This window comes from Puma concolor, chromosome B4, assembly GCF_028749965.1.
Source record: "Puma concolor isolate L17-30 chromosome B4, mPumCon1.1.hap2, whole genome shotgun sequence".
Classification (NCBI taxonomy): domain Eukaryota; kingdom Metazoa; phylum Chordata; class Mammalia; order Carnivora; family Felidae; genus Puma; species Puma concolor.
In genome coordinates this window covers 62,955,556-62,983,412 of record NC_141673.1, presented here as the reverse complement: position 1 = coordinate 62,983,412, position 27,857 = coordinate 62,955,556, and the positions used below count along the sequence as shown (strand labels likewise).

General features: G+C 55.9%; 3 protein-coding genes across 10 annotated transcripts in view; 1 reads left to right on the top strand and 2 right to left on the bottom strand.

Annotated features, from left to right (window-relative positions):
• Positions 1 to 543: 543 nt before the first annotated feature.
• On the bottom strand, positions 544 to 15,333 carry MAP3K12 (mitogen-activated protein kinase kinase kinase 12). Its single transcript, XM_086713225.1, has 14 exons — positions 15,150 to 15,333; positions 6,033 to 6,514; positions 5,527 to 5,710; positions 5,156 to 5,347; positions 4,724 to 4,882; positions 4,415 to 4,573; positions 3,630 to 3,738; positions 3,295 to 3,404; positions 3,044 to 3,160; positions 2,782 to 2,919; positions 1,967 to 2,588; positions 1,707 to 1,777; positions 1,342 to 1,615; positions 544 to 917 (listed from the first exon to the last, which is right to left on the bottom strand). Exons 2-14 carry the CDS (start codon positions 6,475 to 6,477, stop codon positions 819 to 821), a joined length of 2,679 nt encoding a protein of 892 aa, XP_086569351.1. The 5' UTR covers positions 6,478 to 6,514; positions 15,150 to 15,333; the 3' UTR covers positions 544 to 818.
• Positions 15,334 to 16,971: 1,638 nt separating this feature from the next.
• On the top strand, positions 16,972 to 22,113 carry TARBP2 (TARBP2 subunit of RISC loading complex). Of its 4 annotated transcripts, none has more exons than XM_086713233.1 (9): positions 16,974 to 17,167; positions 17,722 to 17,891; positions 18,703 to 18,805; positions 19,385 to 19,480; positions 20,069 to 20,141; positions 20,354 to 20,471; positions 20,777 to 20,904; positions 21,318 to 21,519; positions 21,679 to 22,113. In XM_086713233.1, exons 1-9 carry the CDS (start codon positions 17,115 to 17,117, stop codon positions 21,834 to 21,836), a joined length of 1,101 nt encoding a protein of 366 aa, XP_086569359.1. In that variant the 5' UTR covers positions 16,974 to 17,114; the 3' UTR covers positions 21,837 to 22,113. The 4 variants fall into 4 exon arrangements, with proteins under 4 accessions (XP_086569360.1, XP_086569359.1, XP_086569362.1 ...); XM_086713236.1 differs by lacking the exon at positions 16,974 to 17,167 and adding an exon at positions 17,281 to 17,416; XM_086713234.1 differs by lacking the exon at positions 18,703 to 18,805 and having other exon boundaries at positions 16,972 to 17,167; positions 19,402 to 19,480.
• A 264-nt stretch (positions 22,114 to 22,377) lies between these two features.
• The window catches only part of LOC112867452 (cyclic AMP-dependent transcription factor ATF-7), a 91,439-nt gene continuing 85,959 nt past the window's right edge, over positions 22,378 to 27,857 (bottom strand). For 4 of the 5 annotated variants that reach the window (XM_086713226.1, XM_086713228.1, XM_086713227.1 and 1 more), the window contains 2 exons: positions 22,723 to 22,844; positions 22,378 to 22,609 (listed from right to left, as the gene is read on the bottom strand). In XM_086713226.1, the coding sequence (XP_086569352.1) occupies positions 22,492 to 22,609; positions 22,723 to 22,844 (240 nt within the window). In that variant the 3' untranslated portion in view covers positions 22,378 to 22,491. Of the gene's footprint in view, positions 22,610 to 22,722; positions 22,845 to 23,044; positions 27,576 to 27,857 lie in introns of those variants that run through there. The other variant, XM_086713232.1, reaches the window with a different exon arrangement.

The following is a 27,857-nucleotide window of genomic DNA, read 5'->3' as shown; positions in this document are numbered from 1 at the left end:
AAAAAAACAAAAAAAAACCACATAAAAGGAGGGAATAATTTGTAACTTGTCCAGAGTCTCAGATAATGTATGGAGCCTAAGGCTCCTCCTTGACCATGTGTACTACCCCATACATTCATCAAAAAAACCTCAACAGCTGGGCCTGCATGGAGTGGTTATATTTTAAGATTTTTCACAGGGGTTACAATATGACAGTCCCCACCCCAATCAGGCACCAGGATAAAAGCAGGGACTTAAAACAACATCCCATTTCTTCAGCCTGAGCCATCACATGCTTTCACAATCTCCTAAACTCCCCCTAGGCCCTAAGCCAGGGCTTGGGCAGAGAAATGGAGGGACAAAGAAATTAGTTACATTGCCACCTGAGAAACCTCCGAGGGGAGGACCCAGCCTTAGCCTCCCTCCTCCCAAGTGCAAAATGTGTAAACAGAGTAAACGGGGGGGGGGGGGGGGGGGGGGGGGGGGGGGGAGGAGAAGTGCAGTCTAAGTGGCTCCCTTTCCTCCCCAGGGTCAGGGGGGAAAGAGTATAGAGGAACATAAGAGGCAAGTCTGGCTTTTCTATTGCCTTACCGCTTGCTGAACATAATGGGGTGAAGCAGGAAGGGGCCAGTTTGCCCACACCCACAGCTCTAGGGTAGTGCTTGTCCTTCACTTCCACAGCTGCCAGTATCCCTAGAGTTTCAGGTGAATTGGTCAGGGGTCAGACTCCCTTGAGCCTGACTTAAGGCTGGGACAGCCCCATCTTTCTCTGTTGATTATGTGGCGCTTATATATTATTTATATAAATATTTCTCTATGTACAGGAATAAGAGTGGCTTTCATGGAGGGAGGGAGGCTGGAGGCTGCAAGGTTTCACCACTGTTGGAGTTGTCCAGTTCAGTGCTGTCACAGTCTGAGTCCTCAGAATTGGGAGGGCCCTGTGAAGAGTAGAAATGCAGTGAAGTGAGGCTCAGCATCTCTTGGCATTACAAAGAAAATAGATTCCTTCAAGATCCTTCACTGAGGTTTCTGTAACAGCCAGCAGTTCAGACTTCACTGCTTCAGATCTTTGCTCAGGCCATTACCAAGGCACCAGACTCCTGGTTTCAGGATTGCTCTTGGCTGCAATTTATACATACAAGCAACGCTGCTAACCTACTAACCATACTATGTGCTCTATCCTAGGGCCTCTCAAATTCTACCATGTGGATGTTTGCTCTTTGATAGGGAGGGAACTGGGCTCAGCTGCTGAGTGACTTGGAGGCTAAATACCTAGCTTTCTGGCCTCTGCTCCTGTTTACCCAGTAGATCCCAAATGACTAAGCATCTGCCCCTTAATACCTAGCTGTTTCTGTGACTTACCTGCTCCCCTCTGGGTAGGTCCTGGTGTGGGATGGATGAGGAGCTGGGTTCGGGGCCAGGAACCACCTCTGAAGCAGGTGGGTCCAGTGGGATTTCTGAGCCCTGGGAACACATGTCATCAGACCGCTCATCCGGCCGCTCATCCGTGTTGGTACTGCCGACTTCAGGTGTGCCACTGGGGGAAGGCTCACTGGCTGTGCCCTCCTCCCCATCAGATGGATTCTCTGAGCTGAAGGTGGATAGTGACTGGCGCATGTTCAGACCCTGAGGCCACCTGTATGTTGGGGAGGCAGGGGCTACAGTTAGCATGCCTTGCAGCCCAAGAAGCAAGACCGTGTCACTGCCTCCTGTACTGTGTCACTCACCTCTGGTTCGATGTCAGCTCTACCTCACTGTCCACTTCTCCTTCCTCTTCCTCTGATGAGATGCCACGTTTCTACAGGAGAGATGAGGGGACTGTGGTCAAAAGACGAGGTCAGCAAGGACTCGAGGAAGGAACGTAGTCATAAGGGTTAAGTAGGGAATGGTTTAAGATGAAAACTTAATATGGGAAATGAGTTGCGGACTGGGGGTCCCAGGGAGAACAAGGAAAGGGAAAGAGCTTAGGAACCACCCCATACTTTACCTGGCTTCGGGTGACAGCAGCCCTGTACAGCAGTGCAGCTGGGGTCAAGTGTTGGGACCCAGCCCGGCTTCCTCCCCGTCCCGCTGTCCCTTCCCTTCCAGTTCCCAGCAGCCCTACGTCACCAGGCCCTACTGGTGGAGGTGGCTCCCCTTTGGCTCCCCCAGGTGAATCTGGGCTGGTGGAGCCAGGTGCTGAGCCCTCACTCGGCGGGGTGTCTCCCCGGGCTGGAGGTGGTGAGCCAGGATCCCCTGCTCCCCCCGTGGCCCCTCGGCCCCGGGCTCCCAGTGCTGCTGACAGCAGATCCGGGGACGATGACGACATCTTTCGTAGCAGGAGGTCATGGTGGAGCCCACGGAGGGCTGGAGGGCAGGCCTCCCAGGCTGAGGGTCCCCCTCCTAGCCCCCCTGGGCTTCCTGGTCCCCCAGGTTCATGGGGCGGCAAAGCTGCACGAAGCCCAGGCAGGTCTCCGCAGCTGCCCTTGGCGCTGGCCTTGCGGTGACGAGTCTTCCCACGGCGAGTCCGTCCTGGCGAGGGAGGGCCCTTAGGACATCCAGGAAGCCCCACCCCACTCAGGGCAGCATCAAGTTTAGGTAGCAAAGATTCAGTCTTGAGGATATCTGGCCTGGGGGAAGAGGGAAAAAGTACAAGTCTGAGATTCACAAATTGACCCACTGAAAGCCCTCCCTAACCTGGGTAGTATGAAGCACATCTCCCCACCTATAGATCGATCTTCCTGGCCTCCTTGACTTCTACCCATGCCTCCGGCATTCCCCTTACCATTCTTAAACCTTGGCACTTGTGAACTCTGGTCCCACCTTTTACTGTGGGGTGACAGTTTCTGTGGGACATTCCTCTTCTTGATGAGCTTCTCCATCGTGTTCCCATGCAGGAGGCCTCGGGAAGGGTGTGACTTCAGCAGACCTGGGCACCTCCTCTCTAAAGCTTGTTCCCTCCTAAAGACCAGACACCTCAGTTGGGCATGTGGTCAGAAAGGGGGACCCAGGCTCAAGAGGTTCACTGCGTCACACACTGCTCCACGAGGACTGGAGATCTGATGCACGGGGAGCACGTGGTTACCTGAGCAGCTCCCGCTCCTTGAGCTCCAGCTGCAGCATGAGTGCATTAAGTTCCATGTACAGGTTGTTGGCTCTCTCCAACTTCCTTTCATAGTGCTCCCTGATGTCCAAGGCGTGTCTGAAACAGGCAGAAGGGTCTCCTGGGTGACCTAGCGTCACCTGGTGCCGTAATCTGTCCCAGTCTCTGGGAACTGGTCCACGGTCCCTGCTGTCCAGACAGAAGGTGTCCCCTTCCCAGACACAGGCACACACCTGAGCTCCTCCCGCCTCCGCATCACCAGCTCCTCTTCTAGGCGGTGCAGACAGGTCCCTTCTGACTTAATTTTTTCAAAGTGCAGCTTCACCTCTTCGCGCCACTCTGCCTAGGGGGTGGACAGACAATGAGGGGTGAGGGACTGACCTCACACCCGTAGGAAGCCTATACAGGTGCTGCCCTGCTACAGACCAGGAGCAAGAGGGGAGTAGGCGTAGGACTGGTCAAGATGGGGTCTCGGCCCTCTTAAAGAGCTAACCTGCCATCCAGTCGGCCCTTCCCCGCCTCCCCACAGGGCAGGAGTTGAGGTATTCCTTTTCCACCCATAGCACACCTGGGACTTAAAGTAAGTCTCCTGGGGTGTGGAGAGGACATCGGCTGAGGCTATGTCCAGATGCAGCAGGATCTGACGGAATGATGGACGATTTCGTGGCTTGCTGTTCCTGGAGGGAATGGAGTTTGGAGGAGACAAAGGGATTATTTCAGGGAAGACCAGAAAGGAACTAGGGCATCCTTCTCCAAAGCACGTCCTGGAGAATCCTAGAATGTACTCTGTGACAAAAGTCCCGCAGTAAGGAAGCCTATCTAATCCTGTTTTCCAACTTGTTTGCCAAAACACCTTTTTCTGAGTTCGTTCCATTAAAAGAAACCTACTGTGGGAAATGGTTAACCAAAGATTAGAAATCTTCAACCCTCCCTTCAGAGTCTAGGTCCCAAACGGGAGTCCAAGGCCCTCCTCCTTCCTGAGTTCTAGGGCGGCCAACTTGAGGCTCAAACCCCCATGCTGGGCAGCCGTGCCTGCCCTTCGCAGGCGCACCAGAGCAGCTCTGGATGGCAGACACTGGTGTCCCTGTTTTACAGACGAGGATGCCACTAGCTCAGTGTTGCATTGCGCGATCTACTGTACCCTCGCAGGTTCTGGATCGGTCCAGCAACACTCCGCTGGAAACTGCAGTCCCCTTGACCCGTGCCCTGAATCCAGGGGCCTTGGAAAGCCATATGAGGGAGGTCTGTCCCTTTTTCTGTGTTCAGGATTCTGGGCCGGGATGCCTGGGTCCTAGGTGCTGGCTAATCATCAGCAACAACCCTGTGTTCCCAGCTTTGCCAGGCCACCCTTACCAGCACTGGCGAAGCAGGATTTTGAAGCCGTCCGGGCAGCTGGAGGGCACAGGCAGATGGAGACTGTTGCTTCCTACGCCCCAGATGATGGCTGAGGAATCCACGTCTTTGTAGGGGATCTCTCCAGTCAGCAGTTCCCACAGCACCACACCAAAGGACCTGGGGATAGATAAGAGGGGACATCCCTTGGGAGGGGCTCCCTTGAGAGGCCCTGGCTGTCAGGCTCCTCTCCTTGCCTCAGGCCCCCGAAGCTCCCTCCTTCCCCGGGGCTGGCCACCTGCCAGTCGCAGTCCTCAACCTGGCCCTCACCAGATGTCGACCTTCTCAGACACAGGCTCATTGCGGATTACTTCAGGGGCCATCCAGGCTACTGTCCCTGCAAAGGACATCTTGGTGCTCTTGTCAATCAGCTCCTTGGAAGTGCCAAAATCGGAGATCTTCACCACATCGTCGTACGTGATTAGCATGCTGGTAAAGATCGTAGTCAGCTGGGGTCCAGGCCCCTCCGCACCTCATCTAGCTGCAGCAGCTAACTTCCTGTGTGAAGTCCCTTGGGACACCCAGAGGTAGGGGGCTTGCCACGGCCCTCCCGAGACAGGACTGTCATTTGAGAGGGGTTTTTGAGACGGCCACATGAGCTTAGGACAGGGTCTGGAAGCTGGGACACGGCTACGCTAAGAGGTGGGGTCACCTGCAGGAGACCACGCGCACCAGCTTCTCTGTGCGTGCTTGCTTACTCACTTGGGGGACTTGAGGTCTCTATGGATAATCTTGTGCAGGTGCAGGTAGTTCATGCCACCGGCGATGCCCATGGACCAGTCAACCAGCAATGAGGGGGTGACAGGGCGGCCGGCCCGCAGTACCTCGTACAGCTGGCCCTGGGCGCAGAACTCCATGAGGATGCAGTAGCAGGGAGCCTGGGTGCACACGCCCCTGGGGGCCAAACGGCGGTGTGAGGGCCTCAGCCAGCCCAGCACTCCCCTGATTCACACTTGGAGCCCCCGTTCCCACCCAGCCTGTTCGGGCATCGTCTCTAGGAAAAGGTGGAGTTGATCCCTGCTGCCCAGGCAGGTCCCTGCCCACAGCAGAGTGGCCCCTGCCCTGGCCCTTACTTGAAGGTGATGATGTTGGGGTGCTTCAGCTTTCGGAGGTGCTTGATGTCAGTCTCCTTCAGGTCCCGTACCTTCTTCACAGCCACCTCCTCCCCGTGGAAGCGCCCCAGGAAGACAGCGCCCTGGGCCCCTGAGCCCACCCACTGCAGATCCAGGATTTCCTCAAAGGGGACCTCCCAAAGGTCTGTGAACAGGAGGCACAGTGCCACAAGGCTCAGAGAAAGCCACACTCGGCCTTGTGATGGGCAGGCGGGGGGAAAGCGCTGGGCCGGCCGAAGTGACTCAGGGCGGCCGAGGCTGAAAAGCAGCCAAAGCAGACCAAGAAGACTAGGTTTGGGGGGCCCGCTGTGGGAACAGACGGGCATCCTACGAGGCAGGGAAGTCGGCGGCTGGTGGACGGATAAGGGGCCGTGGCTGGGCTCAGGGAAGCAAAGGGTCATCAGGTGATGAGGTGGCGAGGGCCCACAGATCTCGGTGAGACGGGCCCCCGCGGAGACGTGGCCTACCTTCCTGCTGCTGCTTGTGCTCGGTGGAGTAGGCTTTGCCAATCATGGTCCAGACGGGGCGCAGGCAGCCGAAGAGCCCTTCCAGGAAGCCACTGCCACTCTGGCACTGCAGCCGCACCTCATCTGCTCGAACTCTGGACGCCCGACTCTCAGGGGACCCAGTGGCTCCCCCTGGGCCCCCTGCATCCTGCTCGTGAAGCTGCAGGACACTATTGGCAAAAGGCTCGGGGGGTGGCTCTCCGCCTGGGGAGGGGCTGGGTCCGCCCCCACCCTGCCCGCTGAGCGGCACCACATCTCGAAGTACACACTGGGTAGGCGTCAGGTCCTTCTCGGGGGTGCAGTCGGAAGTGTCTGGGTCGAGCTTGCGCATGGACGCCTCACTTAGGGTGGACACGAAACCCCCAAAGGAAGGGGAGGGTGTGCGGGTCTCGTGGAGGCAGGCCATGGCCTCTGGGGCCCGGTGTGGTGGCCGGCGGTGGGCCCTATGGAAACAAAGGAAGGAGGGACGGTGGGCCCGAGGTGCGCCAGCTTGGAACGCTCACCCCAGAGGCAGGGAGGCCTGGGTGGGGGATCTGGGCTCACCACAGCCCTCCTGGAAACCACACTCAGCCTCCCTCGCCCTCGGGTACCCTCCACGTTTCACCTGGGACCCCTCTAAGGAACCCGATCCACAAGCTGGCTCTCAAGCATCTATTAGTAACATACCTGAGTATCATTTTCAAGCAGACACAGGTAACAGCCCCACTCAGGTACGTACATACTGGTAAGATAGGTCTGAAACTCAAGTACTCTGGTCACAGACTAATTCCCTTAGCCTTGTAAGATTACTGAAAGTCCCCTCCGGAGCTCATTTTTCTTCCACTTGAAGCTCCCATGCACACACACAGGTCACATAAAGGTCTCTCAGGCATGCATGTTTTGAGTCTCAACCTTAGACACACAGTAGGCACACACTTGGATCTCCCTCGCACTGAGGCACAGGCGGGTGACGCTCAGGCACTCTTCGATGACGTTCCTGGGCCTCCCACATACCGGTGCTGCACCCGGGGCTCCCGCTCGTGTACTTACACGTGAAACAGCCGAGGCCTCGCAGGGACACTAAACTCGGGTGAGAGTCATCCCAAGGCACACTCAGGGCTCCCATCTGGGTCTCCCTCTCCAGGGCTCACGGGTACACACCCGGGCCTCGCCAGTAAGTGAAGCCCGCAACCAATCAGCTCTCCTGTCCCCGACGGGGGGCCACACACACAGCTGGGGGCAAAGGCGGACCCAGAGCAGGTACAGAAGCGGTGTCAGAACGAGGTTGCCTACTGCTTCAGCCCCCTTAGCACTGCCACCTGATCTGCTGCTCCCCCAGGGGGGTGGTTACAGAAGGCCCCGTCTCCTTTCGTCTTTCTCCATTCCCATCCCCAGCTGCCCAAACCAAGGACCAGCTTTCCAGACAGGGGAGATGTGTCCCAATTTGTAACCAGGTGCTATTTAAAAAGTAACCATTAAACCAAAAAAAAAAAAAAAAAAAAAATCTGAATTCTAGCCTTTGCCACTTCCTGGCTGTGTGACCTCGGGCAAACTGGATCCGGGCCTCAATTTCTCCAACGGTACAAAGGGGTAAGCGAGCTCTCACTCAGGCACAGCAAATTCTTCAACCTATCCCAAACCTGCCCAGAGCTTGACAGCTGGAGCCCTGGTCTTGTCTCCCTCCACCTCCAGTGAGCTAACAAACCATGAGATGTGAGGATTCCTGAGGACAGGGATCCTCTAACTGTTCCTCAGAATAGGGTCCTCCCCGAACCCTTGCACCAGAGCCTCGGAATCACAACGGGCGAGGAGGGACAGGCATCCACACGTAAAAAGGGGTCACTGGATGATGACACAGATATACCTAGAGGTTTGGCACCTCGGATGGTCTCAGCTCTTGTAACAAGTTTCCAGGCCTCTCAAGGACTTTTTCATTGGGTGTGGGGTGGGCCTAGAACCCGCATATGTAACAAGCACCTCAGGTGGTTCCTACTTGAATCTGGCCATCTGTAAAGCTGACCCAGTGCCATTCTATTCTCTTGAGTCCTACATTACTGTCTCAGTTCAGGCCTCGTTAGCTGCGTCACTTAGCCCAGAACAACTGACTCGTAGTCTCCTATACTTTCTTGGCTCCCCCTGCTTCATTTTCCACCAGCCCTTTCAAGGATCTTTCTAAAACACAGATTGGCCAGTACCCCCTCTTGTTTCAAACCCTTTAGTGACCCTCACTGCCCTTGGTCCAGCAGCCTAGCCTCATCTCCACGCTCTGGTCCCTCCCCAGCCTCCTCTCCCACTGCTGTTGGTACCCGGGCCATACAGAACTGTGCCTGATACCAGGATACCGTCGGGCTTTTGTGCCAGGACATCTAATAATAACGGCTAACTCTTATGGAAGGCTTTCTATGTATGTTAGCCTCTGTCAGTAGGCGCATTAACTCATTTAATCCTCAAAATGAAACTCACCCCTAGTGACAGAGGTATTGGATAATCTGCCCAGGGTGCCTTAGCCAGGAAGAGGCTCAAGCTCCACCCCCAGGCCTTCTCTTCTCAAGCCCCATCTCTCCAAATCTCCATCCTCGAAGTCTTCTTCCTCCCTCTCCCCGCCACTCGGAGTTCATGTCCCTTCTGGGTCTGGCACAGCCCCCCCGTGCTTCCCCCGTCATGGCTCCTATTATCCTGGATGCACGGTGTGTTCGGGCGTGTCTGACTCCTCTGAGAGCCTGGACTCCTGGAGAGCCCCTAGCTTTCGCGCACGGGATCCCAGGGCTTCGCCAGGCATCAGGTGCGCTGGCAGGACGGTCGTCTTCAAGACCGTCCCTACACCACGTACTCAGTAGCTCCCTGGCTCTTCGCCACCATCCAGGGAAGGAGCCGTTACCATTGGTCCCTTTATATTCTGCAGGAAACTGAGGCTCAGAAAGCTGAAGTCACAGACCCAGCCTCTCAATCCTCAACATATGCTACAAGCTATCGGCGCCTCGGAGGGGTTAGATGCACACTGCAATGCCAAAGACAAACACAAGCCAGGGATTTACTCTGCAGGACCCGAGGGCTTTCGCCTGTGCCCCCCAAGCGCTCCCGCCGGGCAGGTGCCCAGCGAGGAGGGCAGGAGGGATTGGGCCGCTGGCAGGTCCCTCGGGAAGCCCCAACGAGGGCCCTTCGAGGCGGGGACGAAGGGGTTACGGCCCCGGCGCCCCCTCCCCCTTCCCGACCTCCTTCCCGGCCATCACGTGGCGCGGGGCGCGTGGCTGGGACCAGGCGGGGGCCGGCGGCGGAAGGAGGGGGTCCGGGCGGGGAAGGGGAGGGGACACAGCGGGTTGGGGGAAGCGCTGGGCGCTGCGGCGTAACCATGACGACTGGGCCCGAGGCGGCGTGTGAAGTCACCAGGACAAGATTAGCCCAGAGTCACGTGAGCGGCGACGGCGGGGGCGGGGCTGCGCTTGGGCCCCGCCCCTGACCCGGGCAGGCCCATGTGCCGATTACCGGGAGGGCTGCGGGGACGGACCCCGGTGCCCTCCGCCGGCCGCTTGCGTGCTCCCCTCCTTCGCATACCTCCCTTGACCCGTCATGCAGACACATCTTCAGCCGGGGCACCGAGAGGAGGGAGAGCCGACTTGGGTTGGCATCGGGGGTGCAGTGCCACAGAGAAAGCAGGAGATGGGGAGATAGGGAGACGGACACAGAAAGGGCCACAGGCACACCCAGGGAGGGAGGGACGAGCTGAGAGATTCACAGAGACTGAAACAGAGCGAAGCGCAGGCAGAATCAAATCTGGGAAGGATGGACTGAACAACTGGATGTGAAAAGCAGAGAGGACGCTGAGGAAAAGTAGCTGAGAAAGAACTGGAAAACGCGGAGACCATCTGCGCCGTTCCCAGTTCTTTCCTATTTAGAAGCTGAGCCTTGACTAGGCACAACACCTAGGTTTTAAAAGGAAGTTTTCAGCCCTCGCAGGGTGTTTGGCCACTAGGATGACAGTGCTCAGACACTTGCCGCCAAGCCTCCCTCCAGGTCACCAGGCTTCCCCAGAGGCCCCTCCGGTATCCAGGACTAGCAACTGGGGAGACGGAGAGAGAAGCCATTTCACCTGTTTGTCTTTAGGGCGGTGGGAGTACCCGAAGTACGAGATGGGACCCAGGGAGAAGGAGGGAGTCTAGCCAGGCTCCTGAGGCCAGCCCCCATCCTGTTCTTTGACTAATGTGGCCCATCCAGACTGACCTGAGGGAGTAAGGGGAAGCGCAGCCCCCAGGGAGCTGCAGTCAACTGGAGATTCCTCTCCCAACACACCCCCTCACGGTTTCCTTTATCTCCAACCTGCCAGCTGTGTCCCACTGTCCCCCCCCCCCCCCCCCCAGCTGGGCCTTGGCGCCAGGGCTTTGGGGGCAGATCGCGGGCTTGGAGCCCCTGGCCTAGACATTCAGTCACCCTGGGGGAGGGGAGCTGTCTCCCTAGCCATCAATTATGCAGAGCATGGGGGGAGGGCAGGGATGTGACAGGAGGGGGTGGATATCTCTGTCATTTTGTCAACCGTATTTACCAAGTGCTTACTGTGCAGAACTCCAGATTGGGTGAGGGGACAGAGTGGTCCCTAAACTATACATCCGCCAGGGGAAGAGGCTCTCCGGACACCCTGGGAGGTCCTAATTCAGTTTCAGCTACCAGATCCTCTGCTTTGCTGGTGATTCCCAGAGTGCCCCCTCAGGAGCCTGTGGTGGGGATGGGGGCAGGGAGGTCCCCCTGTTTATTCTTCCTCCTGGAGTCTCCCGTCTGAGGTGCTGGAGGCTTGTGGCCAGGGAACCCTTTGAGTTCTTTCCTGTAATGTCCTGTTCTAACAGCAGAATCTTAAGGCCAAGCTGCATGTCTGGCAGTCTTGGGGGCTCGGTGGAGAGGCAAGGCCATCTGTCTAAATTGCGGGCTTTCACACTGAGCACTCACCCCTGTCCTGAACCTGGTTGTGCACTCAAGAATAAAAGGAAGACTCCCCGGCTCTCTCCAGTGGGGGTGGGAAGGCAGGTCTTCGCAGGGAAAGGAGACCCAAGATGTTGGGACGCTAGTTCCACCTCTGCGGGCTTTGGAGCTCCTGACAGGGTAAGGGACTGCGACCTCTCCTGACCTTGCCTCCTGGCCACTGGCAGCAGCTGTTTTTCTAAATTTTGAATACAAAGTTCTTCACACAGGGAAAGAACTACAGCTTTCTCAATACCTGCATGAGGGGGAAATGTCTCCCCCTGAGAACCTGGGGTACACTGGGGATCACCTCTAAATCCAGCCGTTCCCCACCCCCCACCCGGGGCCATATACAGGTCAAGCCCTGAGACCCCCTAGCTGCCACCACCTCTTCTTCCAGCAGGCTGGGCAGTGACAGGGCTGGGGGAGGTGGCAGGGCCGTTTAGGAAAAAGGAGCCAACTTTGGACTTGGAGAGATCAGAGCCAGAACCTCAGTTTTGCCACCAGTTAAAGACCATAATCCCTCCAAGACTCCCAACCCTATCTTATGGGGTGGGGGGATGGGTTAAGATGATGTGGGGAATGCCTTGAACACAGTGCCTGGCTCCTGGCTTTGTCTTCCTGGTTGGCTGGCCACCAGGTCTCTCTTTGTGGATTCTGGAGAGGCCATCTCTTCTGTCTGACCAGAAAAAGGGAGACTTGGTCTCTGACCTTCTACTTCCCCAGGACAAATCTTGACTTCAGGCTCCAGGGAAAGCAGGTCACAATGGCAGTGGTGTGCTAGAGTCCCCAGCCACTGCCCCTCCAGATCCTCAGTCCTTCCTCTGCAAAGCCTACCTTTCCAATCCCCTCTCGGCTAAGGGAGGAGGCCTGCACTCCATACTCAACCCCTGGCCAATGTGGACCAGGATCACCCCTCAGCCCTACCCTTTGAGGTCAGAAGCGAAGGGGAGGGAGGGGTAGGAGCAAGGTATGAAGGGCCACAGGGTCCCTCCTACTCAGGCCCTCAGGTGGACCTGGAAGAAGTTCAGCACATTCAAACAAATAGCTCCTGAGTGGGGGTGTACATTTAAAAAGATGTGGAAGACAAAAAAATAATAAAGAAAGAAAGATTGATCGATTGATCGATCTGGAAGGACAGATACCAAAGTGTAACAGTTTCTAAGTAGGGGGGATTGTGGGTGTTTTTATTTTTCTCTTGTGACTTATCGATTTTTTCTAATATTTCAGTAATAGCTTTGAATTATTTCTAAAATAATAACAAATTGGGGTACCTGGGTGGCTCAGTCGGTTAAGCGTTCGACTCTAGATCTCGGCTTGGGTGGTGATCTCATGGTTGGGGAGTTTGAGCCCCATATTGGGCTCTGGGCTGATAGCATGGAGCCTGCTTGGGAGTCTGTCTCTCCCTTTCTCTGCCCCTCCCCTGCTCATTTGTTCTCTCTCAAAACAAATAAATAAACTTAAAAAAATAAAATAATAAAAAATTGATTTTGAATTGAAAATGAGGAAATAAAAATTCAGAGTGCTCATCCATTCCTGTCATCTAACTTGGGACAGTGTGCTATCCAGGGAGGGTGGGTGGCCTGAGAATCAGAGAGGCTTGGTTGAGGTCCTGTCTCTGCTCCGGACCAGGTGGGCAACCTGGAGTAAGAGACTTCTGAACAAACCTGTTTCTTCTCTCTGAAAGGGCACAGTGGTACCACAGTATATAACGTGGTGGCTAAGAAGACAGGCCTGGGGCAGCAGGCCCGGGTTCAAGACCTAAGCTCTTGCCACTAACTGCTTTTCAGACTTTGAACAGATGACTTTTTTTGCTTTTAATAAATGTTTTTTTCATTTTTGAGAGAGAAAGTGCGAGCAGGGGAAGGGCAGGGAGAGGAGGGGACAGACAATCCCAAGCAGGCTTCGTGCTGCCAGTGCAGATCCTGACGTGGGGCTCGAACCCACGAACCCCGAGATCATGACCTGAGCTGAAGTCGGACGTTCAACCACTGAGCCACCCAGGGGCCCCCGGTTTCCTCATCCCTAAAATAGAGATGATGATAACACTACCCAACTCTTAGTCTTGTTTTTGACGCTAGGAAGAGAATACAAATAAAGTTCCTAGCCCAGTACCTCACACACAGGAAGCTCCCATAAACATTAGCCATGCGGAAAGTGCCTAACAGGCAGTAGCAGATTTTTTATAAATGTGATTCCCTTCTTCCCCTTTTCCTCGTCTGCAGCAGAGAGGGTACAGGTGGAAAGAGAGGTAGGCAAACACGAGGGAAAAAAGGAGAGCAAAGAAAGACGGGACCAACGACCAATGGCTTTCTATCCTGGATGATCCTGAGTGGCCTCTACGATAGTGTCCCTGCCTCCTCATGTCACCTTTCCCCCAACACACAGATGACCCTGGTACTTCTGGGAGCACATGAAGCAGACGGACCAGTCTCTGGGACCAGCCCCTCCTGAGGCCCTCGTGGGGCCTGCTGGCCCATCTCCACAGTATCCTCCTTCTGCCCAGGGAGGGGCTCCTGGAGGGGTTGACTCCCTAGTCCCTTCCTCTTTCTGGGCCCAGGCAAGAGAGAGGTAGGGCCACACGTGAGAAGCCACTGGGTGAGTCTGGGGTGGTGGGTACTAGGACTTAGGGTCCTCTTCCTGGCAAAGCCAGATGACCACATTATTACTTCCAGGGGAAGGACTGGGAAACAGCACCTGGTTTTGAGAGGGTTTCTGTCACCCTCAGCTGTAAGGACACACAGGACGTCCAAGCCAGTCCTCACTTAAACTTCTTGCCTCCTCTGCCCATAACGGGGTTTGATCCGGGGATGGGTATTTAGTTGTGTTTTCATGGGTGCTGGAGTTGGGGTATCACGCTGTTGGTCTCCCCAGCATCACTTCAGTGCCCACTGTGAGAACGGATGAGTGGCAGGCTCGAGAGGGCAAGTGATTTCGGCCAGCCTGAAGCGTGAGATGGGAGAGAGCAGGCCCTGAATGAAGCTCTGGGGAACTTTGCTGTCTGGACAGGAAGGCCAGGGAGCGCTTGAGCCCTTTCCTTCCTGAATCCCTTGTGCTCGCCTTCCCTTGGTATGACCCTCAAGTTGAAAATCAGAGCTCCCAGAGCCATGGAGTCGAACCCACGAGTTGGAAGGGAATGTTATTTGGAGGGAGGCACTGCTGTGGCCAAGAGGACTCTGGGTGAGGCATAGACCTCAAGCACACTGCCTCTTGGTTGAGGGCCACCCACTCACTCTCCTCCCAAGAGGGAGCAGGTGCAGAGTTAAAGTCGCTAAAGGCGGGACTCCTCCCTCTATGCTCAGGGGCACCCCACCGATTTCCGTCCATTAGCTATAGAGCCTCTGACCCCTTCTCTTCCCGCTCCTCAGCCAACACCATGGTTATCAGGAGTCACAACTGTGTGGAACAGATTCTTGCTTATTTTTAAGCCCAGGAGTTTGAGAAATGTTTGGGGGGAAAGGGAGGAGGTTCCTGAAAGGCCTGGGCTGGGGAAGTGGGTTAGGGGAGACACAGGAGGTGAGAAAGAGGGAGAAAGCCACAAATGAATGGGGGAGGGGAGGAAGCAACAGCTGGATGGAGAGGGTGAATGCCACAGCTGGAGGCGATTAGGGGCATCAGAGGGAAGGGGAGGAGGACCATCACCTGGGCATCCAGGCACAGGTGCTCTCAGCCTATAACCCTCAGGTGCAGTGGGCCGAGTGTGGGAGTGGGGGTGGTGGGGAGGTGGACGGTGGGCGCATCAGGCCCCCGTCCTTCCTTTCCTTCCTTGAGGGGACCCAAAGTCTTCCTCCTCCTTCCCTCTTCCCCTTCTGGAGGATGAGTGGGAGGAGAGGAGGACATTCTCTTGTCCGCTGTCCTTTAAGTCTGTCCCCCAATCATCTCCCCCACCCCCACCCCATACGGTCCTTTCCAGCTCTAGAGGCCCTTCGTCTCCAAGCTGGGCCGCGGCGTCCCTCCGCTCCGTTCCCCTCCTTCCCATCACCACAGACGTCGGGTCCAGGTCCCCAGTTCCTCCGCCCCACAGCCTCAGCATCCCCGCGCCACCCTCCCCCACCCCGCCACATCTGCATCCCGACCCTCCCTCTGCACCCGGATCCCAGGACAGGGACCCATCCCTGCCCTCTACCCCCCCCAACTCGGCCAGGCTCTCACCTCGGGGGCTCCGCGGCCGCAGCACAAAAGGCGGCGCTGCTGCAGCTCGGCTCCGGATGCTGCTCCCGCCTCCTCCTCCTTCTCCTCCTCCTTCTCTCCTCCCCCCGCTGCCCTCGACCGGACCCGGGGCGCTGCCACAGGCGATGCTTGTGCGGTGTCCGGGTGCACGGGTGTCAGCCCCAGCTTTCTCCCCCCACCCCCCGACCCCTAGCCCCGTCCCCACTCTGCTCGAACTCCCGCTCCTTCCAAGGCCCCCGCCCCTGGCCCCCCGGGACGGACACGCCCTGAGCGGGGGATGCTGCGCTGGAGCCGCCGGCCTCTTAAAGGAGCCTGCTGCTGCCATCCGGCGCACTCCAGGCTCTTCCCTGGCCCTTCTGGGCCCCTCACCTCCCTGCAGGCGGTGTCTGGTGGCAGTCGCACCTCGGGCCTTACGCTGATTCCGTAGGAGCCCTCTATGACCAGCCTTATAAACTCCCTCCTACACGCTTAGACAGCAGCCCCTCAACATGGGACCCCCCACCCACACCCGCTCAGAGCTCTAGCATTGCTTCCCTTGTCATAGCGCTATTGCCAGCTTTCCTTCCCCTAATTGTCACCACTCCAGTTCTACCCAATTGGAATCCACTCAGCTCAGTGCCCCGTCCCCCTTCGGTGTTGCTCATTATCATTCCGACATTCCTCTGGACCTCCACTACCTGACCCGTTCTCAGAACACTCATTAGACTCAGACATTTTCGTGATCTCTCTCCAAGGTCACAAGATTTCCCCTACATCTTTTGACTCCGTGGTCGTGAGACTTTGGGGAGGAGAGACTGGAGCTCTGGAACTCAAAAATATGTGTTCTGCTCTGCACCTAGATTAGTGGATTCGTTTTAAAAGACCAGAATCCTCTCTTGCTGTCTCTTCAGCTGAGAGACCCAAGACCCACAGCAGAAGGAATGCTGTGTCCTTCTAATCCTGTTGTCCCAACCATAGCCTGATTCTCAGCACCCAGAGGGGGTCTCCTGGCCAGCTACAACAAGGTTGACTAGGGACACTCTAAACAGGCTTTAGAAAAGAACTGAAACCAGACAGGCTGCGGGCCAGAATTAAGGGAAAGGGGGGGTGAAGGAAAAGGAAGCAGATGCTGTGAGACGAAGGCTCGAGGGCCAGGAGCTTAGGCCGCGCGCTGAGGGGGAACTGCCTGAGATGGACTTGGCCTGCTCCACCGCTTGAGGGGCAAAGAACAGTTTCCTCCCCGCGTCCAGGTAAGGAAGGCCCATCCTCCGAGCCTGCAAAGAGCTAGGATCCGACAGCCGCCTCGCCACTGGACCAATCACAACCTCTCTTCAGGAAAGAGGCGGGGCCAAGGGGAACTGACTCTTTCCTTGTCCCCGCCCTTCTAGGTAACGTAACCAATCGCAATCTGCTGGAGCAAGTCAGCGCAATCGGAAATAACCAATTATACCGCGAAGCTTTCCGTGCACGCCTGACCCTGCCCCTCCAGCTGCGACAAATATGGCGCGCGAGCTTCTGGGTTTTGTAGTTTCCTCGGGATTCAAAGGACCGGGTGCTCGAGTTACCCCTCACCACCCCGCCTCTAGCCTCTTCCACTCTACTAGTACGCATGCCCGCCCCGGGGAGGGGAGACGCGGAAAAAAGGCGGAACGCTACTAAAACACACACACACACACACACACACATAACCACCCTCAGTTCGGGAAGCGATAGTGGAGGGCTCTGCTCCTCCCAGAAGGCGGTGCTGCCTGGCAGGACAAACCACGCGGAGAGTTGTGGGTCGGATAGCTCCCCTCCCGATGGAGACTCATGGAGTCAGGTGGGCGGGGGACTCCATGTCCCAGCATGCCCCGCGGCGGGCCCGACCGGCCGCGACTCGGGGCTTGGCCCCGGCCCTAGCTCGTCGGCTGTGTATTGGGGCGCGTGGAGGCTGCAGTCACGGTGGCGCCCGCGGGGACGGAGGTGGGAATGAGTGAAGAGGAGCAGGGCTCCGGCACTACCACGGGCTGCGGGCTGCCCAGGTGAGCCGCCTCGTACCGATCCCTGCCGGGCGAAAAGCGTGGCGCGGTGCGGAGGAGTTAGCGGCGCGGCCCCAGCATGCACCTGGCCTGAGGGTTGTTCCCGGCAAGCACTGGGGTAGTGGGCCGTGGTTCCCGGCATGCATCCCGGCAGTGGCCACTGCCTCCTGCTCTAAATAGTTTGGGTTGGCCCGGTTCCCAGACTGCACTTGGGGCACTGGGCTTTAATGCCCCCGACCTTCAGTGCATTTGGTGGGTACCGGGTCCCTGGCCTGCACTGTGTCAGGGGACATGCACTTGCGACCTGCACTGGGGTACAGGATCCTCTTCCCTAACCGAGACAGGAACAGTGCATTCCCCGCTTGCTCTGGGGGCAGTGGACCCTGCTTTCCCAGCCTGCATCTCTACTCCACATTGAATCCAGCTAGTGTTTGCTGTACTGCCCGGGGTCCCCTGGACCCTATGTCCCCCATGGTGTGCCTGGGTTTGATAGTGCTTGGCCAGGTGGGTGCAGAGTTGGAGGTGTGATGAGGGTCTGTGCCTCCCGCCTCCCTCAGTATAGAGCAAATGCTGGCAGCCAACCCGGGCAAGACCCCGATCAGCCTTCTGCAGGAGTATGGGACCAGAATAGGGAAGACGCCCGTGTACGACCTTCTCAAAGCCGAGGGCCAAGCCCACCAGCCTAATTTCACCTTCCGGGTCACCGTTGGCGACACCAGCTGCACTGGTGAGGAAGGCTTGGGCAGCCTGGCTGGGGTGTGCATTCACAGGGCCCTACTGGCTTTGTTTCTTGGAGTCTCTTCCCAGTCGTCTTCTCTGAGGCCAGTGAGGGAAGGAGAGATTTCAGGGGAAAAGCCACTGACTGGATTGGGAAAACGGGTCTGTGAGGAGGTGGGTAGGACTTGGGAGAGTTGGAGGAGCAAGCAGGACAGCCACAGTGCTCTGGCAGATTGACATCATCCTAGAGGAGAAGGGGGAGATAAACCCAAGTCTCAGTGAAGTATTTGGGGGAGTATGTGTCGGCTGCACTGGTCTCTGTTCCAGGTGCTTGACCAAATTCCCAGTTAATCTTAAACCAGTCTAATCCAGTGACGTAGATGGTAGTATCCTCATGTTGAATATGAGGAAAGTGAGACCCGGAGAGATGCAACGACTCGTGCAAGGTCCCATGCCTCGTAAGTGGCAGAGCCAGGCCTTGACTCTAGAGCCTACCCTCTTTCTACCTTTGCAGTCGTCTATCTGTATTGAGAGAAAAGAAAGTGCTTCCCAGGGGAAAGTAAGGCAGGGAAAGAATCTGCACCCCAAGGTGTGTGAACTCAGGAGCAGTTTATGTCCGGCATGACTTTATTTGGGGAGCTCCTGGGAAGATAAAAGCCCTTCCTTCCAGCAGCTAGTGTAACGCTTCCAGTCTTGGGCAGGGGCACCTGGTGAGTGGGGCTTGGTTGACTCCCTCCAGTTGTGAGGAGAGAGGCTGTGGGATGCTGGTTTTTCTTCTGTCCTCCCAGTGACGTCCAGTATTGCCCACGCCCCTCTCCCAGGTCAGGGCCCCAGCAAGAAGGCAGCCAAGCACAAGGCAGCTGAGGTGGCCCTCAAACACCTCAAAGGGGGGAGCATGCTGGAGCCGGCCCTGGAGGACAGCAGGTGAGGGAGGAACAGCCAAGGCTTCCTAGAGGCCCTGCCAGGAACGCAGGCCCCTGTGCGGCCACCTCCTCTGCCCAGTAGGGCTGGCCTGGTGACACTTAGCCGCCTCAACCTGGGCCTCTCCCTGAGAGTGTCCTCTGGACGAGCTGGATGCTTCCAGGGCTCCTGCTGCTGTGAAGGATCCTTGGGGGGGAATGTCAAAGGGCTGTGGCTGTGGTTTGGGCCCAGGCTCGGGAGGGTGCGGGGCGGAGGCCGAGGCTAGAGGGGCCACTCCCCAGCACGCCTCCTCTGTCTAGCACGTTGTCCCTCCTTCCTCCACACATTCATTGGAGTTTGTAGCCTCCGTGTTTCTTGAGTAGGAAGAGACCCTCCTTCCCCTTCTCTCAGTCTTTTTGATCCAGTGTTTGGCAGCAAAGGATCGCTGGTGGTTAAGCTTCCCTGAGTCTTTGGCTGAAGTGGAAGAAGTTTTCTTAGGGGATGGGCAGGTCAGGAGGACCTGGGTCCCCACCCTCTACCCTCCCCCCCGCCCCCCCGCCCAACACATGGGTGTGAATCAAAGGCCCCCTTCCCCTCGGGAAGTTCTTTTTCTCCCCTAGACTCTTCACTGCCTGAGGACATTCCAGTTTTTACTGCTGCAGTGGCTGCGACTCCTGTTCCATCTGCTGTTCCAACCAGGTATCTTGTGTTTCCTGACTGCCTGAAGGGGGCGGGGGGGGGGGGTGGGTGGGAAGGAAGGGGTCCTGGCTTTTGGTCCCCCAGCCTTTGGACTCAGGCTGGTCAGGCAGGAGCAAGTCTGAGAGTAAACAGGATGGAATAGTTGGGGACCAGCATTTGAAGAATTCGTACCAGCTGGTAAGCTCTTGGGACAGGAGGGAATTTATGATTTTTAAATAGCCACGTGGATGATATTTGGCCATGTCTGAGGGTCTTGCAGGCCCCATTTGCTTCTGAGTTGGTCACATGATGGTCCTGTGTGTGCGTCCCATCAGGTGCTTCCAGGGACTGGATATACAGCCCCTCTCCCACTGTCCCGGCAAGGTGATGATCTTTTGTTCCAGAAAAATCTCAGTGGGCCTGGGCCCTGGAAGAGACCTCACTTGGGTGGGAGGGGGAGGAAGCAGGCTGGATGTTTGGACAGACAGCTGCCTGCCGGGTGGGGTGTAGGGAAATGGTCATGGGGACGCCGAAGCAGGGCTTAGGACTCATGGGGAGCCGCAAAAGGGACAGCCCCAGCAGCTTTGGCCTGGACCCTTTTTCCTTCAGGAGCCCCCCCATGGAGGTGCAGCCCCCCGTCTCCCCTCAGCAGTCCGAGTGCAATCCTGTTGGCGCTCTGCAGGTGTGCCCCCATCCTCATTTCCCACGCATGCCTGTCTTCCCTTGAACCCGGGGCCATGAGGGACGGTCATGTGGGGCTCTTCCCCTGTTCTGAGGGCTTTTCCCACACCCTTTATTCCTCCTCTAACCTGGAACCTGAGGCTCCCAGGGGAGGAAGGAGAGGACGAGTCTTTTCTCACTCAGCCTTGCACACCCTTGTCTCTCCCTTCCAAGGAGCTGGTGGTGCAGAAAGGCTGGCGGTTGCCTGAGTACACGGTGACCCAAGAGTCTGGGCCGGCCCACCGCAAAGAGTTTACCATGACCTGCCGAGTGGAGCGTTTCGTTGAGATTGGTAACCGGGCGGAGGGGAGTTCTTACAGCTACTCCAGCCCCGGCCGCAGGCAGCTCCTAGCCTCTCTCTGCCAAAGCCCCGCTGTCCTGGCTGAGCCCCTGGCTCGGCTCCCTTCCTCCTTCTCCCTTGCACTCTGCCCTTTGCCCCCCTTCTGGCTGACCAGGTTCTCAGGTGCATGGCAGGCCCAGAGCTCCTCTTTCCAACTGACATCCCGTGAGGGGACCCTCAACCTTCAAGTTTGAGCTGGGTGGAAAGCACTGGGTCTGTTGGGGATCATAATCCAGCAACCCTCTCCCCACACGCAGGCAGTGGCACTTCCAAAAAGCTGGCAAAGCGTAACGCGGCGGCCAAAATGCTGCTTCGAGTGCACACGGTGCCTCTGGATGCCCGGGATGGGAATGAGGCAGAGCCTGATGACGATCACTTCTCCATTGTGAGTGGTTTGTGCGGGCCAGGCACTGTGGTCCATCCTCCATGCCAGGCAGGGCCCTGGGGACATGGGCCTGTCGCTCGGGAGTGAGCCTCTTCAGGTCCCAGGCCTGCTTCTCCCCATTTTCCTACCAGACCCAGAGTTCCTTGGGCCCCCTCTCAGCCTCAGCTACAGGCCTGCCTGGTGAGTGCTGTGGGGAGCTGACCCGGGGCAGGGGCCCTGCAGCCTGCTGTTACTGGCATGAGGAAGGCTGCCTGGAACCCTGGTCCAGAGTCTAGTAGTTAGAGGGGCCAACTCGGGGAAGGCAAGCTGGATGAAGCATTCATTCTGTGGGCTTTTCCCTCCTTGGCATTGAACGTTCGGTGCCTGGGTCTCAGCTCGTGGTTGCATCTTTCTCACTGTCCCCATCTTGTCAGGGTGTGGGCTCCCGCCTGGATGGACTTCGGAACCGGGGCCCCGGCTGCACCTGGGATTCTCTGCGAAATTCAGTGGGAGAGAAGATCCTGTCCCTCCGCAGCTGCTCCCTGGGCGCCTTAGGTGCTCTGGGCCCTGCCTGCTGCAGTGTCCTCAGTGAGCTCTCTGAGGAGCAGGCCTTCCATGTCAGCTATCTGGATATTGGTATGGCTAGTGGGGAGGCCGGGGATGGTGGGGACTGAAGCAGAGCAAGTACAGATGGGCCGACGGGGGTGGGGGAAGGCATGATGGTGATGTGGATGTACCCCTCCCGGCTCTGCCTTCCCACCCAACCACGCCTCCCTCCTCTCTTTTGCTCTCCAGAGGAACTGAGCCTGAGTGGGCTCTGCCAGTGCCTGGTGGAGCTGTCCACACAGCCGGCTACCGTGTGTCACGGCTCTGCAGCGACCAGGGAGGCAGCCCGCGGTGAGGCTGCCTGCCGTGCCCTGCAGTACCTCAAGATCATGGCAGGCAGCAAATAAAGCCCCAGCCGGACTCACGGACGTGCACCCCTGCTCCCTGCCCTTCTTGCCCCCAGCCTATGTGTCTGCTCAGCTCTGGTACCCCTGGAGGTGCCGTCTCTACCTCTGACACAGACTGCCTGCCTGCAGGCTCAGGACACAGGACCAGGAGCCAGGGACCCCAGGGCCTTGGCTGGCTCAAGATCTGGCCTCCTGTCACTGGTGGTGACGAGTGGGAATGAAATCAGGGGGCTCTCCTCTAGAGCCCAGAATAAACGCACTGCCTCTTGGATTCTTACGTCTGCTCTGGTTTCTCTGACTGGTACTGACGACAAAGGAGGTTAGCACCAGATTGCCTCCCCTGTTGTGCCTCCCCACCTGGTTCCCCACATGTCCCCACACTTACCTTTCTAGTGGCAGGAAGCTAGGTACAGTGACCTCCGGGGGCCCCACCGCCTGTGCTCCTGCGGCGCTCGGGTTTTGTGGAGATGGAGGGGGCCGTGGTTCTGGTCCCAGGGCTCTCCCCCAGCCCTTTGAAGTCTCATACAGGCAGACACATGGATTCAGAAGCTGGACAGCTTTATTTGCGGGGTGGGGGGGGAGTGGGAGGGGGGTAAGGGAGATGCGGCACTTTCAGTTGTGAGCCTTGCACGCAAACATATCAAGGGATGATGTGTCACTTCTTCCCAAAGCGCTGAGGGGCAGCCAGGCTCCAGAACGGGGCGCTGAGCTCCTCCCCGGCTCGGGGACCCAACTGCTCGCTGCTCCAGGAGCCCCGGGTGTTTCTGCCAAACCTTAGAAGAGATCCATCCTCAGCTGTAGGTCCTTTCAACCCCTCCCAGATCGTCCCCTGCCCCTTTCCTGTCCCTCTGGCCCCTGCCTTGCCCAGTGTCCCTCTCAGACTCACCTCTGGGGCTGAAACCGAAAGGCTGAGCTTCGGCCGGGTCTCTGCATGGCCTGGAGCAGGGAGTGCAGGAATGACCCAGGGGTCTGGGCCTCCTGCAGCGGGCGGGGCCTGCTGTCTTCCTCCTGTGGTACAGGGCCATCGGGGAAGGAAGATGGGCAAAGGCCTTGGACGTTTAGGTCACCAGGCAAAGGGAAGCTGAGGAGCCATTTCCTCAGATATGAGGACCCAGTGAAGACACTGGCAGCCCGAGTATCTGAACTTGGAGCTCAAGCCTCCCACTGAGACAGAAAAATGGTGACATGGAGAGGGGGTGGTAACTTACCACGAAGATCTGCCGTCCTTCGTCTTGGCCCCCTGGTCCTTCAGCACAGCCCCAGTCTGTTAGCAGCAGCACCAGCAGCAGCACCGCTGCCCGCCTGGAATCCATCCTGCCATCTGCCCTCCTGCGGCTATACCCGCCTCTTATACCTGCTGTGCTCCGGCCCCCACCCCACAGCAGCCTGAGGGGGGATCTAGAGCAGGCAATGGAAACGCACGGCTCCATTAGGAGCCGCCTGGGACCCCCTCCCATGGCACCCCCGGGACTTCCTGCTCCCAGCCTCCGGCCCCCAACCCCTAAGCCTGGAGTTAGAGACTTTATTAGATGCATAAATCCTGTCTCCAGAGCTCAAGAAGCATCATTAATTGCAGATGTGTTGTCAGAGCCAGGCCCTGGGGGGCCTTCAAGAACCCCCGATTTCTCAATAGGTTGGAGAGCGCCAATTGATCACCTCCTCTTTCCTTCCTTAGAGAATAAAAGCATAGAGGAAGTCTTCTAAAGAAGGGCTAGGCATTATGTCCCGGGACAGAGGGAGGAACTAAGAGCCAGGGTTAGAATTAGCCAGAATGACGGAGCCTGATCCTTGCCGTGACTGTGGCTGCAGCTGGGGTCATCCAGACCATTCACACCCTTGCCTACATGGCTCTTGGGAGGGTTGAAAATGGGATCACTATTCTGAGATTTGCTTGTGGACAGAAAAGTGGGATACAGAAGGAGACTACAAGGTTTCAGAGCCCACACAGTGGGGATTGCTTCAAATCTCTGTAGACTGATCCTGTCTTCACACTAGAGAGCGCTGCTTAGGACCCACCTCACCTGGGCTTCTGGAGCCATCCTCTGCAGTGAGGCACTGCTGCCACCCTGTGGCCACAGCTCCGCACTGTCAAGTCTGCTCATTTCCTTTTTCTGCTCTTTGAAGGGTGGTGGTTGGGGGGCGGGGGGGGGGGGGGGGGGAAAGGGGGAGATGGAGGTTCCTAAGCCTGATTCTAAGGAGTCACAGAAAGGCAGGGGCAGGAAACTGGGGTTGGAATATGGCTCTGTTCACCTCCTACTAGTCACCCCAGCCTCTGCCTGGCTCTGACCTGTTGGAGCAGGTGACAGGAATTCTGCCTTAGGAAAAAATCAGTCGCTCTCAGGAAGGGGGTCCTTCAAAGTCATCTGATAGAGTTTCCCTTCTGATCCTAGAATCCCTTCCTCAACTTCCCCTGTCCCCGCCCCGTGTGGCTCTCTAGCCTGTGCTGGAGAGGTGCCATGAAGTAAAGAGTCTGTGGATCAGTCTTGGGCAAGCCATCTCTCAAAACCCACAGTCTCCTCACCGAAAAACATGGCAACGTTAAAAGGAACTACTTTTGAAGGGTGCCTGGGTGGTTGAGTTGGTTAAGCGTCTGACTTTGGCTCAGGTTATGATCTCATGGTCCATGAGTTCAAGTCCCACGTCGGGCTTTGTGCTGACAGCTCGGAGCCTGGGGCCTGCTTCGGAGTCTGTGTCTCCCTCTCTCTCTCTGCCCCTCCCCCACTCACACTCTTTCTCTCAAAAATAAATAAACATTAAAAAAAATGGGGCACCTGGGTGGCTCAGTCGGTTGAACATCTGACTTTGGCTCAGGTCATGATCTCAGTTTGTGAGTTCAAGCCCCACATTGGGCTCTGTGCTGACAGCTCAGAGCCTGGAGCCTGTTTTGGATTCTGTGTCTCCCTCTCTCTCTGCCCCTCCCCAGCTCGTGCTTTCTCTTTCTCTCTCTCAAAATAAATATTGAAAAAAAAATTAAAAATTTTTAAGAAATAAAAGAAACTACTTTCCAGGGTGAGCATTATTTGAGATACTTTTTGTAATCCATTTGGCACAGGATCTGGCACAGAGCAAGTGTCCTCGAAACGTTAGCAGTGGTGATCCTTGCAGAGTCCCAGTGAATTTTCCATCTCCTGAGACAGTGGTGGGGCAGACTTATCCATGTGCCATGCTGGCTTCCGTCTCCTGTGGCCTCCACCAGGGGTCTCAGTGTGCCCCACTAAGCCACATACTGTTGCACATCTTTCATGTGTGCAAGCCTTTCATGTATTTGATTCTTCCACTCTATTTTTTGTTAAGGGGACCTCCCTCTTTTAGCAAGCCATCTAGCAACCAATCTATAACTTTGGATAGGTAGAATAGAGCAGGTTTTGATCTGCATGTTCGAGATACTAGGTTTCTATTAATGCGGCCTCCCTCTGTAAGCTTGGTCTCACAGTTGGTCCCAAGCACAGAACCTGACACTCATCATCATCACATCTTGGAATGTCACCGCTTCTTAGAAGGGAGGAGTATCCAGTCCACGAGCAGGTGGTTTTTCTGTGGGAAATGGATCCTATACCACATCAAGGCCTCTGTCTGTTCTTACCTGACAGAAGTCCAGAGGGGCAGTGTTGTGAGGGTGTGTGAACCACTGCAGAGTGGCTCTGGGGTCAGACAGAGCCATTGTAATGCCAGCACGTGCACGTCACCGTGGGCCTTGAGCAAATGTCAACCTAAACCTCAGTTCATCTTAAATGAGGCATTACCAAGGGGTTGTTGTGAACAGAAAATGACTTAATGAATGCAATGCATCTAGTGTTACACCCAGCACAGAGCAGCCAATAAGTGTTTGCTACCCTGATTCTCCTAGTGTCTCTGATCATCAATTACAAGTGGATCTGAGCTGAGGCTCAATTCAGAAAAGGTCAGGTCTAGCTAACTTCCTATGTCCAGGATGGAGATAGCTATCTTCTTTGGTACGAACAGACATATTGCTGGTTCAGATCCAGACCACTGCAATAAAGCATTGCAATGAGGCAAATCAAATGAATTTTTGTTTCCCAGTGTCCGTAAAAGTTATGTTTACACTATGCTATCGTCTATTAAGTGTGCAAATGTCTAAAAAAATCATGTCCATACCTTAAATTGAAAATATTCCTGGGGCACCAGTGTGGCTCAGTTGGTCAAGCATCTGACTCTTGATTTCGGCGCAGGTCATGATCTCAGAGTTCATGAGATCTAGCTCTGTCGCCGGCTCTGTGCTGACAGCGTGGAGCCTACTTGGGATTCTCTCTTAAAATAAATAAGTAAAACTTAAAACAAAGTTAAGATATTGCTAAAAAAATGCTAACAATCATCTGAGCTTTTTAGCGAATGGTAATTTTTTTTTTTTTCCTTAAGTAAGCTCTACACCCAACGTGGGGCTTGAACTCAGGACCCTGAGTCCTGAGACTCAGGGACCCTGAGATCAAGAGCCAATGCTGCACCTACTGAGCCAGCTAGGCCCCCTGCAAGCTGTAATCTTTTTGCTGGTAGAGGACCTGGCCTTGATGGTGATCACTGCTGACTGATCAGGTTGGTGACTGCTAAAGGGTGCGGGTGGCTGTGGCATGGCAATTTCTTAAAATAAGACAATGAAGTTTGCGGCATCGATTAGCTCTTCCTTCCATGAATGATTTCTCAGTAGTGTGTGATGCTCTTTGATAGCACTTTACCCACAGAATTTTAAAAATTAGAGTCAAACCTCTCAAATTCAACCACTGCTTTATCAACTATGTTTCCGTAATATTCTCATAATCTTTTTTTTTTGAAGATTTTAATTTTAAGTAATCTTTACACCCAACATGGGGCTCGAACTCATAATCCCGAGATCAAGAGTCACCTGCTCCACCAACCGGTACTCCAGCCAGACACCCCTGTAACATCCTACCACAAATATCACATCCTTGGGTAGGCTCAAACCGTCAACCTTTGGGTTAACAGCCGGATGAGCTAACAGGCTGTGCTACAGAGATCCGCCCTGTAATATTCTAAATCCTTTGTCATTCCTAGTCTTGACCGCGCCTTCACCAGGAGAATCTGTCTCAAGAAACCACTTTCTGTGCTCCTCTGTAAGCAGCAGCACCTCTGTTTAGCTTGGATCATGGGGTTACACCAATGCAGTCCCATCTTCAGGCTCCACTTCTAAGTCTAGTTCTCTGCTACTATCTCCCCCACATCTGCACGTACTTCCTCCACTGGGATCCTGTACCTTCAATTTGTAAAAAACAAAACAAAAAATCCCCACCCTCTGCAAAGTGCAACAGAACAAGATACGCCTGCAGCTGGGATGGGTTAATTCTCCCAACTTGGGAAAGTGCCCTCCCTTCAGTCCCAGGTCTTCCAAAGCCTCACGATCTTGGCAGCTTTGGTATTTGGATTTCAGCAACTTATTTTCTCACCTTCTCTGGAAACCCACGCGCTCCCGAGCACAACACAGTGAAGACCACCACTGCCTTTCCCACTCTCCTGCAGAGACTCAGGCTTCCTACTTGCATCAGTTATACCAAACACCAACCATAAACAGCTTGTAAGTCACTTTTCTTCTACCTGGAAGCCCTCAGAGGCACCTGCTATCTCCTGGTCAAGTTCTGTAGCCTGGCTCCCTCTTCCTCATTTGTGCTAATTATCTAAGGATACATAAACATGAGCAATTACTAGTGACTGCCCCGCCCCTTGCCAGTTCCTGGCCATTATCTGTTTTTCTTGTGAACTCTTACCTGCTTTTAAATAAGCTCCACCCCTCACTTCCAGATCGACCTCTTCCCCACATCTTTAACTCCTGTGTGTGTGTTTGTGTGTGCACTCCCCTAGTCATGCTGGAAACTTTCTGAGAGTAGGGCTTGCTTTTGTTTTTTATTGTTGGGAGGAAGGTGGGGAAAAACACTGAAAGATAAGAGGCCACTTGCCTTCAGACACCCGACCATTCCCCATCCACATAAAGCACACAAGTTCTACAGCGAAGGCTCCCATAATGTGGAGGCCCTGTGCCCGTGGCAGTGCACA